Source organism: Carlito syrichta, unplaced genomic scaffold (genome assembly GCF_000164805.1).
Source record: "Carlito syrichta isolate Samal-C Ts95f unplaced genomic scaffold, Tarsius_syrichta-2.0.1 Scaffold308854, whole genome shotgun sequence".
NCBI lineage: Eukaryota > Metazoa > Chordata > Mammalia > Primates > Tarsiidae > Carlito > Carlito syrichta.
In genome coordinates this window covers 564,877-584,011 of record NW_007252950.1, presented here as the reverse complement: position 1 = coordinate 584,011, position 19,135 = coordinate 564,877, and the positions used below count along the sequence as shown (strand labels likewise).

Below are 19,135 nucleotides of genomic sequence, written 5' to 3'. Positions count from 1 at the left end.
GTAGAGATGAGGTCTCACTTCCCAGGCGGGTCTCGAACCCGCGGGCTCAGGCAATCCACTCACCTCAGCCTCCCAAAGGCATGGGATTACAGGCTGAGCCACTGAGCCTGGCTTTTTTATTTATTTTTATTTATTTTTTTGAGTTGTAGTCTCACTCTGTTACCCAGGCTGGAAGGCAGTGGCATGCTCCCAGCTACTGCAGCCTTGACCTGCTGGGCTCAGGCAATCCTTCCACCTCAGTCTTCCAAGTAGCTGGAATTATAGGTACCTCCACCATGCCTGGCAATTTTTTGATTTATTGTAGAAATGAGGTCTTGCCAAGTTGCCCAGGTTGGTCTCGAACCCACAGGCTCAAACAATCCTCTCATCTCGGCCTCCCAAAGTGCTGGGATTATAAATGTGAGCCACCGCATCTGGCCAATTTTTTTTATTTATTGTAGAGATGAGGTCTCGCCAAGTTTCCCAGGCTGGCCTTGAACACGTAGGCTCAAGCAGTTCTCTTGCCTCTGCCTCCCCAAGTGCTAGATTACATATGTGAACCACCATACCTGGCCTCACCATTTATTTGTTCCCCAATTTCAGTTTGGCTTCCTAGCTCATTCATTCAGATGAATACTTACTGAGAACTCATTGTGTGCTAGGCATTTGCTAGATTCTGGGGTTGCAATGGTAAACACAACCTGTCAGTTCCTATCCTCAGGTAGTTTATAGTCTAGTAGAAACGTGAGACCTCAGCCAAGCAATCACACAAATAAAATTGCAACAGTGGTAGGTGTTACTGAGGAGAACATAGTACAATGAGGGTTTGTGGTTGGGTGGTTTGACCATCAGAAAGGTTTCCCTGAGGAAATGGTGATTAAGAGCTGAAATAAGATTTGGTGTTAACTAGGCAAAGAGAATAGCCTTACAAGCAGAGGGAGCAACATATGCAGAGGCTCTGAGTTGGAGACCTACTTTACTCTAGAATAATGAGCATAAGAGACTCGTTAAAGGTCAGTGTGCCTGGAGCACAGAACATAAGGGGGAGGGCTGAGCAAGATTAAACTGGTGAAGTAGCTAGTGGCCTGCTTCGCATAGCATTATGTCAAAATAGGGAGGTTGCTTTTATTCTAAGTGTGTGTGTGTAGGTAGGTAGGTAGGGATGGGTGGGTAGATAATATCTTTTTCTTTTGAAAAAGCTGACTTCTCTGTATGAATGAGTTACCTCTTAGCATGGTTGCTGGCAGATAGTAGAAAGTTTTTGCAGTAGTACAGTGAGATAAGAGGGTTCCATGGCTAGACATGATAACACACCTGTAATTCCAGCACTTTGGGAGGTGGAGGTGAGAGGATTGCTTGAGGCCAGAGGGGTTCCAGACCAGCCTGGGCAACTTGGCGAGACCTGTCTCTTCATAAATAATAGTTGGGAGTGGAGGCCCACACCTGTAGTGCCTGACGTGATGACAGTGGCAGCAGCAATATCAATGGAGGAAAGATGAGAGAGAGAGAGAGATTTTGAGTTGGAGCCTCACTCTGTCGCCCAGGCTGGAGTGCAGTGGCACACTCACGGCCACTGCAGCCTCGACCTGCTGGGTTCATTGGAGCTGTGATGAGTCAAGATTCTAGGATGAAGGCTGGGGACTGGGCCTGCAAAGAAGATGACAAAAGAATGGCTGGAAGAATGGGAAAAAATAAGAGTTTTGAAAACCGGGAAGAAAGAGTTTCAGAAAGAAGGATTGTAGGAAGTCAGGATGGCTATGCAGTCTGAGGTGCTATGTTCAGAAGGAGGATCATGAATTTTGAAGCTGATTAGAGGTCAGAATAAGATTAAAATTAAAAGTGCATACAGGGTATAGCAACACAGTTATTTGTTGACTATAGTGGGTTATTTTGATGGGAAGATAGATGGAAGTCAGATTGGTGTGAGCTGAATGATAGAATGTGAGGAAATTGAGATTGCTTTTTTGAGAAATTTGGTCCTAAACAGAGTCAAATGAAGGTTGCTTGGTTTAATTTGCTTAAATGGGAGAGACATAAATGTCTTTTAAAAACATGGCTAGACATGTGAGGTGGCTCACACCTGTAATCCAAGCACTTTTGGGAGGCAGAGGCAAGAGGATTGCCAGAGCCCAGGATTCGAGACCAGCGTGGGCAACTTGGTGAGAACTCATCTCTACAATAGATAAAAAAATTAGCCTGGCATAGTGGCACATGCCTGTAGTTCCAGCTACTTGGAAGACTGAGGTGGAAGGATCACCTGAGCCCAACAGGTCGAGGCTGCAGTGGCCATGAGCGTGCCACTGCCTTCCAGCCTGGGTGACAGAGTGAGATTCTGACTCAAAAAACAAACAAAAACTAATGGGAAAAAGTTATTTGAGATGTAGAGGTTGAATATATATGAGACAGAGTGGGTGGTTGATAGATTATTCCTGAGAAGAGATCAAAAGTAAATGTGGGTGTGTGTGTTGGAGTGCAGTGGCATGCTCATGGCCACCACAGCCTCCACTTACTGGCCTCAGGTGATCCTTCTGCCACAGCCTTCCAAGTAACTGGAACCACCGTCGCGCCATCATGCCTGGCTAATTTTTTGAACCCCTAAGCTCAGTCAGTCCTCTAGACTCAGCTTCCCAAAGTGCTGGGATTGTAGGCTGAGCCACCATGCCCGTCCAGCTGGCAGTGTTTTTAAAGAATCTTTTGAGGTTGCTATGAATTTATAATGAATATTCATCCTTAGCTTAACCTTCAAAGCTTTATCTTTTGTTATTGTTACTTGAAGAGGAATGTTAGATCAGACTAGAGGTGGGGTCTGTCTGTGGTTCAGTGCCACACAAAAGATGCAAAGAATTGCAAAGAAGTTAGATGGGAAAATATAGTTTATTTAGAAAGTAAATTGTGGGGGATGGGGAGAGAGAGGATAGAGGATAGGATTCACCTCCCCAACGTAGGAGAGGGAGCCAAAGCTTAGGAAAGCATGGCCCTGCCTGAGCTCAAAGAGCCACATGACTGGACCAGGGCTTACCAAAAGCATGGCTGCTGCTGTTTGAGGTTGAATGCTTTTTTTTTTTTTTTTTTTGAGTGGGAGTCTCACTCTGTCACCCAGACTGGAGTGCAGTGGCACACTCATGGTTACTGCAGCCTCGACCTGCTGGGCTCAGGTGATTCTTCTGCCTCAGCCTTCCAAGTAGCTGGAACCACAGGTGTGCGTCACCACACCTGGCTAATTTTTTGATTTACTATAAAGATGTGGTCTCGCAGTTGTCTCGCCTCCACCTCCCAAAGTGCTGGGATTACAGGCATAAGCCACCATGTCCAGCGGTTGAATGCTTTTTAAACCTTCCCTTTGATGGGGGCAGTCGTTAAGGTGATTGGGTGATGGTGTGTTTCACTTCATCATGAAGGGGCAGGTACTGATAGGTACTGACATCAGGTAATGGATGGCAGGCAGATGGGTGGGTTAGTCACATGACTGTAGCCATGGCGATGAGGTCTGTCATGAAGGTCTTGAAGGACTGATTAGGTTAACTTGGTTTCTTATGCAGGGAGGCAAATATTTGGAATAGAAAAGCTGATTAATACAGAACAACCTGGGGGGGGGGTTGTAAAACAATTTTCAATAGCTACGTCTGAGAAACTGGTTCTGTCCTTGGCTAGTGATTAGAGGGTAAAGTGAACTGCTAGAAAAACATGACAAAGCTAAGCATTGTTAAAATGGCTGCTCTTTGGCTATATTAAATCCATTTTTTGTCATTTCAGGGAAGTACTATAAAAAAGAGGAGGCCGAAATGGGCAGGTCAGTCTCTCAATTCTGTGGAAATGTTTTTATATCACTTAGTTAAATATTTCTTCTTTTGGGTCCCCAAATCTCAAAACTAGCAGAATCTACTAGCAGAAAAACTAATTGCAAAGTTTTTGTTAGTGAGTCATTAAGCATAATATTGAGGTGAGCCTTTTCCATTTCTTGGTTGCCAGGCTGTTAATTCTGACTACAGAGAAATTGTTCTGTCTATATAAATTATATGAGAGTAACTCATTTGAGAATACATTCTCTGCATAAAAATGAAGTGTGAAGTTTGAAGTGCCCATTTTGGCACTCCCACAAAAGGCTTTTCGTTGGAAGAATAGAGTGTGTGTGTGTGTGTCTGAGGGAATTGGGAGGGAGGAACATTTCTGACCTTTATTTTACCTGAGGAAAGGAAATAAGGCATCAAGAGCTCATATCTATCTCACTTCCCAACTTCACCCAATGAGAGAGAAGCTGTAAATCTAATTAGAACTTAAGACATTGCTGTTTCATTAATGGTGAAGTTACTTCATTGAGAACTACATTCTTCTACTTAAGGACCATCTGATATGTGAGACAGGTAAGGTGTGTTGTAGGATGAACTTCATAAGCTGAATTTGGGGCCAGCCATCTCCCTCTCTTTTCCCCCCATAGGACATATGAATATACACATTCCAAGATTAAGATTATTGGATATGCAGGGGTGACTTAAAGGCCTGCCTATATATTGGCTTTTCAAGCAGAGTGTCATTTTCCAATTTTGATTTACTAGAGAAGCACTGTGTGTGAAGGGTTAGCAAGTACTTGACTTGACTGAACTTAGCAATGTTGACAGAAGTCAATGGTATGTTTTGTTATGTCTCCTGTTATGTTTGACTGTTGATCCTTACATAAACTCCCAGCGTTCAGAATCTCAGAGGGCCAAATGGTAGAATTCTAGCACCAAAGCCCCACCCTAAATCCCAGCACAAGTTAGCTGGACCAAGGAGCTATAAGTTATTATTTCCAAGTTTGCCTTGTCTTCTGTTTTATTTTATTTTATTTTATTTTTTTTACTAGCACAGGGAATGCTTTATTCTATCTTAAATGCTTATATGGCTGCTCTCCTGTACCCATAGCTGTTTTGTGTATTCTCCAAAGACCAGCTTAGGAGGTTATTTAAATTTTAACTCCAAAAAACTTTGAAATGGGTAGATAACTATCAAGTTAATATCAGGATAGATAGGAAATAATAGGAGATACTACAGAATAGAAGTTCAATTCCATTTCCCAACTCAATTTTTTCGAAGTCAAAATGTCATTCATAGTGCTGCAGATGTGCTGCAGTGAACCAACTGACAGCTTAAAGCACTCCATCTAATTCCATATTAGCAACATAAAATCTCCTAAATTTGACTATCATGAGCCTCTCATTATTAAATCCCCACATCTACCCTTTCCCTCTGAACTAAAACGAAAGACAATTGAATTCCAAATATGTGCGCCCTCAAGTTTTTTATACTGTTCAGTCTCCTCAGCCAGAAAGTATTTGCATGTTTGTTTACAGTGAGGGTAGCTTCTTTAGCAGCTGCAGTGTGGGCTGTCTTCAATTGGAACAGATTTAGTTAGTTTGGCACCTCCAAAGCTAAATTTTTTTCGATTTCAAGGTAGCTGGTGCCACACCCTTTCAGTATGTCAAAGGGTCTCTGGGATTCTTAAAATTAGCACAGCATCACCTCCACTCCTACAAACCTGGAAAGATAACAAGCAAATTTCCCATCTCTATGCTAAATAGCACAGATGTTGACACATTATACTGTCCTAATCCCCATTATTGCTCCCAGCCAAAAACAGAACAAAAACCTTGGTTTCTGGGGAAAAGGAGGTTTTCAAAGAAGACATTAAAAAAAAAAATCTTTGCCAGGTATGGTGGCCCACACCTGTAATTCCAACATTCTGGGAGGCTGAGGCAGGAGGATTGCTTAAACACAGGAGTTCAAGAACAGTTTGGGCAATATGAGAGACCCTGTCTCTACAAAAAATAAAAACCCTAGCTGGGGTTGGTGGCACACACCTGTATTCCCCCAGGTACTTGGGAAGCTAAGGTGGAAGGATTGCATGAAACCAGGAGGTCAAGGCTGTGGTGAGTCTCTGCATTCTGAGCACAGAGTGGTACTCTGCAGGTACCACTGTACTCCAGCCTGGGCAACAGAGTGAGACTCCGACTGAAAAATGAAAAAATCTTGACGTTAGGCTTTGACAGATTGCTAGTCTGTATTGGCTGTCTATAATCTATAGACTCAGCTGGAAGGAATCAAACATCCAGAGGCTTATAAAGACACTGGTCACCTTCTATAGAAGAGATCTCATCTATGCAAAATGATGCTTCCCTGGTATAGGACACATTCTTTTTCTTGGGCAGTTGATAGAAATTTTCTGAAATGATACACTCAGCCACCAGGTCTCCTAGCATTTCCCTTCATTCTGTATTATCCATCCTGCACTCTTCAAGCTTAATTTTAATTTCTTTTTTGGTCCCTGGTTTCTAGCAACCCACTGCTGAAATGATTGAGTGTTTCTAGTGGCAAAACCTTCCCTCCCTTTTGAGAGAAAGAGTGATCCTCATTTGTAGCAGGCATTTCTGCAGAGCACAGTTTGTGGCCTTGGATTCTCTACAGTTCTGATCTTCCCGATGGTTCTGCTCCTTGATGTCCCAATTATGATCCTGTCATGCTGTGAAATTCCTCATCTCTAAAAATTCTGTCTCTTAGGGGAGCTTTTCCTCCTTTCCTCTCGTTTGTCTCAGCTGGAGAATGACCTTCAACATTCATTGAAGGCCCCTAGAGACCAGTATAGCTTTTACAGCTTACTCCTCAAAACCTTGCCTTCTCTCAGTATTTGAATTTTCCAGGCCTTGCAAGTTCAGTGGCAGCAGACATGCTTCTTTCTGTTACCTATTTGTGTCAAAATGGGCTATGTCTCCAGTGTCCCATTTTCCTCTGTTGTACATTTGTCCCTTGCAGGCATCCTCAGTTGACTAGTTAACCTGCTTAAGTTGGATCTTTTTCTTTCTACATCATGTACAGCTGACATTTCTTAGAATACCTTTTTTCCCTTTTGATTTTGGTCCTAGATGTTTGTTTTGCTAACGTATTTATGCCTTTCTTTCTTTCTTTTTTTTCCCCCAAGTTGGAGTCTCATTCCTTGCCTAGGCTGGAGTACAGTGGCATGCTTACAGCCACACCAGCATCAACCTGCTGGGGCTCAGGCAATCCTTCCACCTCAGCATTCCAAGTAGCCAAAACTACAGGCACGCATTACCACACCAGCTAATATATATATTTTTTAATTTATTGTAGAGCTGAGGTCTCACCAAATTGCCCAGGCTATTCGCGATCCATGGGCTCAAGCAATCCTCTCACCTCAGCCTCCCAAAGTGCTGCGATTACAGGCTTGAGCCCTGGGCCCAGCCTATGCCTTTCTTACAGAGTTTCCCCTAGTGGAAAGTAGGTGGTTCCATTTATTTAGGATTGATTTAGTTACTGCCAGGCTTCACTATCCTCAGAAAGGTAATTCTAATTATGTGGTCGTCCAGCATCTAACTTATGCCTGGACTACTTTGGGGTTATTTGACTCCTATTAATGTGATCCAGTACTCTTCCTTAGAGTCTTAGTTCAGCAAACTTCCCAGTTCTACTATCGTATACCACACCTGTCTTCCCAGCAATATTGCTTTGAAAATTATTTAACAATGCAAGAAATACTCTATTGCTGATCTTCCTCCTTTTCCTTTTTCAAATCTCTCTGAACCTATCATAATCGCCTGGTTTAGTTGTCCCAATCTTTAAGGAAAGTCCTCTGTTTTTTTAAAAAAAATTCTTTGAGGTATCTTTTTCCCCCCAAGGGAAATCTTACAAAATTTTCATAATTCATCTACTCCTGAATTCTTACTTCTCTTCCTCCATTCTTCTTTGATCCATACCATATTTCTTGAATAAACAAAAGCTATTTTTCTCTTATTCCCATCTTTTAAAGAGCAGTTATCTAAAGTGTATGTTCTTTCCATTTCAAAGCTGTTTGGCCTCACTTGTCATGGTTCCCCCTAAGGAAGGAAATCCCCCTTTCCTCTCACGTAGTCTGGGTATCTTCATTTGTTTTTCTCTCACTTTCTCATTGGACTTATTCTAATTGTGCATATGTTTAAGTTCAATCCTGTTTTTCTTTGCTTTTCTGAACAAACTCAATTCTTAGAGCGGTCTTTTAAATTTTTCTCTTAGCCTTTGGATTTTTTATGGCTTTATTGAGACTTTTCTAGTAACTAAATCCAAGATGATGATGTATCCTATATAATAAGGGCTCCGTTTCCCTTTATCTTTTTAGTGATTTAAATCCACCACCCAACTATAGTTTAATGTGCTTAGGAATTTATACCCAGTGCTAACTTGAAATCACACTGGGAGGTACTGATTGCCGAACCCTGTTGACAAGCCACAAAAATCCAAAGGTTAGTCATTCCTTAGTCACCTCCCCCTTGAGATATGTTGAAGACTAGAATTTGAGACAGTTGATTGGCATGCCTCCTCCTAATGGCAGCACATGTTGTCCAAAGCTAAAACCTCACACAGTGCTCTAGAACTTACATGAGCCCAGCTGTCTTTTACAGTCCTGCCTGAAAAAACTGATACAGAGCAAAAGGTCATCATCGTACCAACAGATCCTAAAATGCCTGCCTGACTTGAGGTAAGCCTTTCCTAGAACTGAAGGACTTTTTCTGCAAAAGCCTCCAAATCTTTTTTTTTTTTTTGAGTTGGAGTCTCACTTGGTCGCCCAGACTGGAGTGCAGTGGCCGCTCCCGGCCACCGGGGCTCTGGCAATCCTTCCACCTTAGCCTTCCGAGTAGCCAGAATTACAGGCATGCGCTACCATGCCCGGCTGATTTTTTGATTTACTGTAGAGATGAGGTCTCGCTGCCCAGGCGGGTCTCGAACCCGCGGGCTCAGGCAATCCACTCACCTCAGCCTCCCAAAGGCGCAGGATTACAGGCTGAGCCACCGAGCCCGGCATCTCCAAATCTTACAAGCACCAAAGTGTCTTCCTCTGTGATGCTTTGAGTGTCTATGCATATGGGTTGGAGGATCCTTCACTACTGGTTCTGAACAATTGAAAAGTAGATACAAAAGACAGATAAATTAAGGATGAAGACAGACTAGAGGACATGGCTTTGCCCTGAGCATAAAATTGAGCTTTCTGTCCTTTCTCCCCTAAATTAAACTTATCCACCCAGTCTGAGATAGAGCAGCTGTTGAATAGGTACAGTCCTCTCCTGCCAGAGGGGCAAGTCTACCCCAATGAGCTGTGTTTCATTTTGGAGGCAGACTCAGACTCAGGGAACAAGAATGAGCCCAAAGGCCTGGCTATGTGTGGTCAGTGACCTCTTCTGCACTCTTGTTCGTCCCATAGTCACCCTTCCACATGTGATGGATAGAGAAAAGGACTGAAACTTCTTTCCCAGTATTTACCTTCACAGAGGAAGAGGAGCGAGTACCTTATGAGTGAGGGATCTAATGTTTTCCCTAGCTAGTTATTTCAGTCTTATTTTCCATTATATGATCTCTTACCACATCTCTTATTTTAAATTAATAGACCATATTTCTTTTTTTTTTTTTTTTTGAGTCAGAGTCTCACTCTGTAGTCCAGACTGGAATGCAGTGGCACACTCAGGGCCACTGTAACCTCAGCCTGCTGGGCTCAGGCAATTCTTTTACCTCAGCCTTACAAGTAGCTGGAACTACAGGCATGCACCACCATGTCTGGCTAATTTTTGTGATTTATTGCAAAGACGCGAGGTCTCACTAAGTTGTCCAAGCTGATCTCAAACCCCCAGGCTCAGGTAATCCTTTCTCCTCGGCCTCCCAAAGTGCTGGGATTACAGGCTGAGCCACTGTGCCTGGCCTAGACATTATTTCTTAGAACAGTTTTAGATTTATAGAAAATTTAAGGCTGAGGTGAGTGAATTGCCTGAGCCCGCGGGTTCAAGACCTGTCTGGGCAGGTGAGACCTCATCTCTACAATAAATCAAAAAAATTAGCTGGGCGTGGTAGCGAGCACCTGTAGTTCCAGCTACTGGAAGGCTGAGGTGGAAGGATCGTTGGAGCCCAGCAGGTCCAGGCTGCAGTGGCCAGGAGCATGCCACTGCACTCCAGCCTAGGCCACAGAGTGAGACTCTGACTCAAAAAAAAAAAAAAAAAGAAAATTTAAGCAGAAAGTACAATGTTTCCATTTTTCCCCTCATGTCTCTTCCCACACGCAGTTACTCCTGTTATTAACATCTTTCATTAGTGTGGTATGTTTGTCACAACTGATGAGTCAATATTGTTTCATTATTATTAACTAAAATCCATAGTTTACATTAGGGTTCACTCTTTGTGTTGTACATGTTATATAGGTTTTTGAAAAACATGTATCCAACATTACAGTATCATACAGATAGTTTCCCTGCCCCAAACATCCCTGGTCTCCATCTTCTCACCACATTTTTTTAAATAGTGTCTTTATCATATATCAAATTCCCATTTAATGACAATCCCTCATATTTCTTATGTTTATTTCTCAATATTTAATCATTTTGTTTGCTGTGACTTGGGATTTTTTTTTCCTCATTTGTGTTTCTTTATGCCTTATCATTCACATATAGAATAGCTAATCCTACTGACTTTTCTTTCTTTTTCCTTTTTTTTTTTTTTTTTTTTAGCTTATACAAGAAGCATTTATTTCTCACAGTTTTAGAGGCTGGAAGTTTGGGGGGGAGGGGTAGGGGGAGGAACTCATGTTATTTTGATGTGTCAGGTTAATTTATCTTTATTTTGTTACTGATTTGGCTAAAATTTCCAGAACAATACTAAATGATAATAATGACAAGGATATGTATACCTTGTTTTGAACTTGAATGAGAATGCCTCTCCTGTTTTACCATTACAGGTGATGTTTGCTGTTGATTTTTATTTTATTTTATTTTTTTGAATTGACAAATAATAGTTGATTAGAATCTTTATCATCTCAAACAATTATCATTTCTTTGTGTTGAGAACATCCAATACCCTTTTTCTAACTATTTAAATCAGTCATTCATTCATTTATTTTTACTAGAGGTCTCTGTTGCCCAGGCTGGAGTGCAGTGGCACAGTCATGATAACCACAGCCTTGTCCCACAGGGCTCAGCTCAGGTGAATCTTGTGCCTTAGCCTTCTGATAGCTGGAACTACAGGCACGTGCCATACTTGGCTTATTTTTTAATTTATTGTAGAGACGAGATCTCGCTATGTTGCCCTGGCTGGTTTTGAACCCCTTAACTCAGGCAATCCTCTTGCCTCCGCCTCCCAAAGTATTGGGATTACAGGTGTGAGCCACTGTGCCCTGCTTATTATTGTTAACTATAGTCATCCTACAGTGATATAGAACACTACAACTTATTCCTCCTAACTAGCAGTAATTTTGTATCCTTTAACAAATCTCTCCTTATTTCTTCTTTCCCAGTCTCTGGTATCCTCTATTCTCATTTTTGCTTCTATGAGATCAATTTTTTTAACTTCCATATATGAGTGAGAATATGCAGTGTTTAACGTTCTGTTCCCAGCTTTTTCAATTTTTTAATTTATTTATTTTAAGTTGGGTCTTACTTTGTTGCCCAGGCTGGAGTACAGTAGCATGATCATGGCTCACTGAAGCCTTGATTTCTCGGGCTGAGGCAATTCTTTGGGCTCAGGTAATCCTTCTGCCTCAGCCTCCCAAGTAGCCAGGACTACAGGCATGTGTCACCACGCCTGGCTAATTTTTTTTGTAGAGTCGGGTTCTCACTATGTTACCCAGGCTTGTCACCTGGGCTCAAGCAATCCTCCTGTCTCAGCCTCCCAAAGTGCTGGGATTACAGGTGTAAGCCACCACACCCAGCCCCAGCTTATTTCACTTAGCATAATGTCCATCGGTTCCATCCATATTGATAAGAATGACAGGATTTTATTTATTTGTTTGTGTTGCCTTAAAAAAATAAGGATTTTTTTTTTTTTTTTTTGAGTTGGAGTCTCACTCTGTCACCCATCTGGAGTGCAGTGGCTGCTCCTGGCCACCGCATCCTCGACCTGCTAGGCTCCGGCGATCCTTCCGCCTCAGCCTTCCAAGTAGCTGGAACTACAGGCACGCACTACCACACCCGGCTAATTTTGGATTTATTGTAGAGATGAGGTCTCACCAAGTTGCCCAGTTGGGTCTCGAACCCGTGGACTCAGGCAATCCACTCACCTCAGCCTCCCAAGGCACAGGATTACAGGCTGAGCCACCGAGCCTGGCTAGAATTTTTTTAATGACCGAATAGTATTCCATTTGTGTATATATACCACATTTTCTTTATCCAGTCATCTATTGTTGAACATCTAAGTTGATTCCATATCCTGGCTGTTGTGAATTGTGCTGCAGTAAACACGAGAGTGCAGATGTCTCTTTGATACAATGATTTCCTTTTCTTTATATGAATACCTAGTGGTGGGATTACTGGGTCATTTGGTAGTTCTATTTCTAACTTTTAGAGGAACCTTTATATTTATTATTATTATTATTTTTATTTTTAGTAGGAGTCTCACTCTGTCGCCAAGGCTGGAGTGCAGTGGCACACTCACAACCATCACAGCCTCGACCTTCTGGGCTTAAGTGATCCTTCTGCTTTAGCTTTCCAAGTAACTGGAACTACAGGCACGCACCAACATACCGAACTAATTTTTTGATTTATTGTAGAGATGAGGTCTCGCCAAATTGCCCAGGCTGGTCTTGAACCCGTGGGCTCAAGCAATCCTCTCACCTCAGCCTCCAAAGTGCTGGGATTATAAGTGTGAGCCACCACACCCAGCCTTATGCTGTTCTTCATAGTGGTTGTTCTAGCTTAAATTCCCACCAACAGTGTTTGAATTCCCTTTTCTCCACATCCTTACGAGCATTTGTTATTTATTTTTTATTTATTGAGTTGGAGTCTCACTCCGTCGCCCAGGCTGGAGTGCAGTGGCAGGCTCACAGTCACCCCAGCATCAACCTGCTGTGCTCAGGCGATCCTTCCAAGTAGCCAGAACTACAGGCATACGCTACCACACCCAACTAATTTTTTTGATTTGTTGTAGAGATGAGGTCTTGCCAAATTGCCCAGGCTGTTCTCAGATGTTATTTATTTTTATAATAGCCATCCTAACTGAGATGAAATGATACCTCACTGTGGTTTTGATTTGCATTTCCTTGATGATTAGTGAAGTTGAGCATTTTTTCAAGTATTTGTTGACTCTTTTGTATGTTTTCTTTTGAGGTATGTCTGTTCAGATTATTTGCCCACTTTTTTTTTTATTGCTGTTGGTTTCTCATGAATGATCTTTAGTATACAGACACATCATTCTATTTATTAAAGGGTCTTGGGAAATATATATTTAATTTTATTATGCATTCTTTTAACATCTATCAGTTTTTCAGTTTTTCTACATGGAAATTTTCTGTTTTAACCTGTTGACATGATGAATTATGTTAATAGAATCATTGTTTCTGAGCCCTCTTTGCCTTCCTAGAATAGTAGTTGATCAATACCCTTGTGAATTCAGTTAGCAAATATTTGACAGATTTATAAGTAAGTCCCAAAAGGAAGAAAAAAAGTGCAAAGAAAATGTGATCAGAATAGCAACTGATGCTTCAACTGGCAGTTAAAGAAAAAAGAAGACAGCAAGGAAGCACAATAGCATAAAAGAAGGCAACATATATAAGATAAAACATGTTATAATATGAAACATCGAATTAAATCCTACTAAAAATAGTCTTAGAGGATGAGAACTTCAAGGCTGGTTGGTCATGGTGGCTCATGCTTGTATCCCAGCACTTTGGGAGGCCAAGGTGTGAGGATTGCTTGAGGCCAGGAGTTCAAGAACTTGAACAAATTCTTGAACTCAAGAACAACAAAATCTATACTGTTTATAAGAGACAAACAATAATACAGATAAAGCTAATACAGGCCAAGCTCAGTGTCTCAGCCTGTAATCCCAGCACTTTGGAAGATCGAGGCGAGTGGATTGCCTGAGCCCTCGGGTTCGAGACCAGCCCGGGCAACTTGGCGAGACCTCGTCTCTACAATAAAATTTTTTAAATTAGCCAGGTATAGTAGCGCACCTGTAGTTCTGGCTACTTGGAAGGCCGAGGCGGAAGGCCTGCCGGAGTGAGACTCCAACTCCAAAATAAAAAAGAAAGAAATATAAAGATAAAACAAATATGGGGGGAAGATACAAACAGGAATTGCACATTTTTTTCATAAGTGTAACCAGTAAACATGTATTATACTAAGGTTTTTTTGTTTTACATTTCTCACTCTTCAACTCACCTAGAACTTATGACCTCTCGTGGTCTCCAACTTACCTGGGTCTTTATCTCTTTCCATTTCCTATCTGTGAATATACCTTTTCTTTCTCTCTCTTTTTTTTTTTTGAGTTGGAGTCTCACTCTGTTGCCCAGGTTTGAGTGCAGTGGCACACTCACGGCCACTGCAGCCTTTACCTGCTGGGCTTAGGTGATCCCTCCACCTCGGCTTTCTGAGTAGCTGAAACTACAGGCACACACCACCATGCCTAGCTAATTTTTTGATTTATTGTAGAGATGAGGTTTCGCCAAGTTACCCAGGCTAGTCTTGAACCTGTGGGCTCAGGCAGTCCTCACCTTCACCTCCCAAAGTGTTGGGATTACAGGCGTGAGCCACCACTCCCGGCATGAATATACCTTTTCTAGCTCATTGATATCAGGAATGACCTCTCCTCCTTTGTCAGTTCCATCTCTTATTGAAAACCAAGTTACTTAGTTTTGCTACTTGGCATTTTTCAGTGTTACATTTGACTGTGTAGTATAGTCAAGTAAATGTTCCATTTGGATACAAAAAGACTCTTCCACTTTACCCAAACACACAACATTAATATCCACCTGGAGGTTAATTAGATGAAAACTCAGTTGCTGTACAAAGATATCCATTCTTCCTTTGGTGCCTGTGAAGTAATTCTACTTATAAACATTCTTTTTTTTTTAAAAATTCATTTTTTATTTTAAAGATGTGGGGAACAATTCAGGGTTAGATACAGAAGTGGTCATCATCGTACGGGTAATGTGAGTACTCTTATTGGTGTTATGTGCCCCTCCCGGCAGTGTCCCACTACAGCCAATTCCTTTCTTATAGTATTATAATAATGTTCGGGGCCCACTTATGAGTGAATACCTGTAGTACTCAGATCTTTGTTTCTGTGATAAATCATTGAGTATTATAGACCCTAATTCCATTCAAGTTGCTGTGAAGTTCATAATTATAAACTTTCTATCTTGAGTTTGCCTTGGAAATGCTTTTACTGTATTTTGGTTTAGCCCTGTGTTTTATTGTAAGTTGTCAATAGCCATAGATTCCTCCCCTTTGGGAACCCTATGATCTCATATAATCTGGTTTGCTTTCTATTTTTATCTTCTCCTCTCTCTCTCTCTCTCTCTCTCTCTCTCTCTGTCTCTCAAGCAACTGTAGCTTGATTTTGCTACTTGGTATTTTTCGGTGTAATATGTGGCAAAATCTCCTGAGAGCTCTGCCTACTCTGTGCCTCCTCCCCAAATAAAAGAAAAACAAATTTAAAAATTCAAGACATGGCCAGGCTCAGTGGTTTAGCCTATAATCCCATCACTTCGGGAGGCCGAGTTGAGTGGATTGCCTGAGCCTGCGGGTTCAAGACCAGCTCAGGGAATTTGGGTTCGAGACCAGCCTGGGCAACTTGGTAAGACCTCGTCTCTACAATAAATTAAATATTAACCATGTGCAATAGCACGCACCTGTAGTTCTGCTACTTGGATGGTTGAGGCAGAAGGATCACCAGAGCCCAGCAGGTTGACGTTGGGGTGGCCATGAGTGTGCCATTGCACTCCAGCCTGGGTGACGGAGTAAGACTGTGACTCAAAAAATAAAAATAAAAATAAATAAAAATTCAAGACACTACAAAGGTAAAAATAGCTTTAGCTATAGGTAATCTGCATATAATTTCTAAGCAAATAATCTTTAAGCTTTATAAGAAAATCTTCAAATGTGCTGTAAATGTTAAGTTTTGTTCATTTCTTAGCCTACTATTTGGGGCCCATTTTTCTCTCTCATTCTAAATATTACTTTTTATTTTTATTTATTTTTATTCACAAAATAATAAAGTAGGAAATAGCAGTAATTTATCAGAAACTATATCAATAGTTGTAATTTGCAAAATGTAAATCTTTGAACTAAGCCATTATTTATATTTGTGAGTGATAGTTGTTTTTACTGTTTTTATTATTTGTCTCATATTCCCAGTACCTAGGTTCGTGCTTTACACATTATATGCACCAAATTTTCTGTGAACCGAACCTGTGCATATTGCTTTTTACTCCATTAAGATGTTAACATTCTATTTGACAAAAATGACATTTGTTTTTCCCTAAGTCATTCATCAGGGTTCCAGTAATTCTTTAATTTTTTTCTATAGTATTCCATTTTCCCCACATTTTTATTAGGTATTTACTCAAATCTGCTTTCTTTCAGCAGTCTAGAGTGACACTATTTTGGCCTTTGTCAGAAATCACATTTTAAAACTGGCTGCTCTCCAGCATCAGAAATGCATTTGAGAGAAGTGTTATTTAAGGAAAGATATCTGAAGGGATATTCAGTTCATGCACTTTGTGTATTCTGAGTTGTTTCTGTTACAGGTTAGATTTGTGGAAGCTACTTTCTTGGGAAGTGCAAATGTACGCTCTGGATTTCTATCAACGATAGATAAAATAAATCACCTGGGAGCAGTAGCTCACACCTGTAATCTCCGCACTTTGGGAGCCCGAGGCAGGAGGATTGCTTGAGTACAGAAGTTTCAGACCAGTCTAAACAATATAATGAGACTTTGTCTCTAAAAACAAACAAAAAAATTAACTCTGTGTGGAGAAGCTCCTGTGGTCCCAGCTACTCAGGAGGCTGAAGCAGAAGGATTGCCTGAGCCCTTGAAGGCTATGGGGAACTGTGATCATGATCATGCCATTCCAGCCTAGGGAATAGAGTGAAACCCCAATTCAAAAAGAGAAAATAAATAATATAAAAACTGATTGTTGTGTTTGAAAACTTGTCAGGGGCACTGCCATTATATAATTTAATTTTCCCCAGAAAGCTCACCATGAAAAATATCTTAGAATTTGTGTCAGAAAAAAAGTTTTGGCTTCCCTGAAGGATCAGCAGACTTCGCTTCTGATTATAAGGAACTTTTTCTCTTGACTTTTGGAAAGTTCGGTGCCAAATTTTGATACTGCATGGCAGCAACTCTGTTTAAGTCCTTCCTGAATGTGTCTTATAAAGAAATTCTGTGCTGGGAAAAGACTGGATTTAAGTAGATAATAGAGATAAAGCATTTGTCAAGCATCTGTTTTATATGTATTGTTAAGCCAGACCTAGTGAGCCTCAACTTTCTGTGTTTTTCTTGATTAGAAAACATTGTGTGATGTGATCCTCATGGTCCAGGAAAGGAAAATACCTGCTCATCGTGTTGTTCTTGCTGCAGCCAGTCATTTTTTTAACTTAATGTTCACGAGTAAGTATCTTAAAGTAAAACATGCCATTATTTTTTTCTGTGAAAAATGAGGTGGAGTCTAAATGAAAATGTCATTTTTCCTAGTTTTTAAAGGAGTTTGTCATAGAACAGTGAAGAGATTGAAAAGTGGTCAGGTGATGATTGAGCAAAAGAAAAAAATGTCCCTTTATTAGACCTGATGGCCTGATGCCTTTATGGATGGAGGTACTGTTCTGCTTGGATGCCCAGGGTTTTCATCTTAACCTTGGGTGGAAAGGCAGAGAAGCAGATACATCTCATGACATTTTATCTAGCAAGTTAAACTTTAAACAAAAAGAAGGAGAAATGAGATATCACATATATACTGGAAAAACCCTAGATTTGGAAGTTGAAAACTGGGTCAAGGCCCTGGTTCCTTTACTTAGTACTGTTTTATGAGCTGATTGGGTTATAAAATGTAATTGCCTCACATTCTTTCTCTCTTCCCTCAGCTACCTACCATTTTCGGAGGAATGACAGTTTTGCAAGCTAAAGATGACTATCTGTGTAATTGTCATTGTTCTTGTAGGTTTGTTTCAACTACCTCAGAGGCATTTTGCTCATACCGATTTAAAAGAGTGCTACTAAATATTTTAGGAGTTGGGGAAAAACCAAATCTAGTTTTATGTCTCTGTTTATTTGAGCTTTTTTAAAAAAGAAGAATACTAATTCACTGTTTTCTAAGATTAATTTAAGACACATCTCAAGTGTGAAGAATTAATTTGCATTTGTTATAGGAATGTTGGCCTTGCTAGGATAGGATATTTTCTTTTTCTTTTCTTTTTTTAGAGATGAGGTCTTGCTATGCTGCCCAGGCTGGTCTTGAACTCCTGGGCTCTAACAGTCCTTCTGCCTCAGCCTCCCAAAGTACTGGGATTACAGGTGTGAGCCACTGTGCTCAGCTGGGTATTTTCTACAAAAGACACCTGTTACTTTTCTCCATCGGAATGCTCTGGTTCCTCAGTTAGAATTGTTGTAGTACCGATACCATTCATGTTTCTCTCTTCATTGTAGCTAACATGCTTGAATCAAAGTCATTTGAAGTAGAACTCAAAGATGCCGAGCCTGACATTATTGAACAACTTGTGGAATTTGCATATACTGCTAGGTGAGTTAAGAAGGATCATTTTTGTTTTAGAGTAGTGTTGGCATCTCCCATGGCAAAGCATGGTTGTAACAAATTGGTGTGCTACAGATGTCTTCAGATGAAAAACTGCTAGGTGGAAGGAGTTTGAGGATCCTGTGCCATACTAATAGAAGGACTGAAAGTTTAATTTTTTAATTTTAGTGGCTAGTAGGATACATCCCACAGTAACATTTAAAGAATAAAAAATTATGGGAAATTAATATTCACTTTAACTTATTTACAGAATTTCCGTGAATAGCAACAACGTTCAGTCTTTGTTAGATGCAGCAAACCAGTATCAGATTGAACCTGTGAAGAAAATGTGTGTTGATTTTTTGAAGGAGCAAGTTGATGCTTCAAATTGTCTTGGTAAGAAATAGATTCCTGTGTTTTGTTTTTTTTTTAAAAACTTCAATGTGTATTTTAATCAAGAAAAAAAAGCCGGTTATAAGTATCTTCATTTAACCTTAAAGACATTATCCACTAGAATATATTCTAGTAATAAAATTTAATAGGAGCTTAGAGAGATGCATATTAACTTGGGCAGCAACAAGCTAATTAAATATTGTGTCAACATTTTCTAAAATGTAAAGTGACATTTATAATGATTTTTCATGTATCTAA

At 40.6% G+C, this 19,135-nt stretch overlaps 1 protein-coding gene across 5 annotated transcripts in view; it reads left to right on the top strand.

Moving 5' to 3' along the window:
* Window positions 1–19,135, top strand: part of KLHL7 (kelch like family member 7) — a 77,567-nt gene that overhangs the window by 5,982 nt on the left and 52,450 nt on the right. For 2 of the 5 annotated variants that reach the window (XM_008066192.2, XM_021716639.1), the window contains exons 2-4: window positions 17,265–17,367; window positions 18,400–18,493; window positions 18,756–18,880. In XM_008066192.2, the coding sequence (XP_008064383.1) occupies window positions 17,265–17,367; window positions 18,400–18,493; window positions 18,756–18,880 (322 nt within the window). Of the gene's footprint in view, window positions 1–3,732; window positions 3,770–8,119; window positions 8,244–17,264; window positions 17,368–18,399; window positions 18,494–18,755; window positions 18,881–19,135 lie in introns of all 5 variants that reach the window. The other 3 variants (XM_021716636.1, XM_008066194.1, XM_021716638.1) reach the window with 3 other exon arrangements.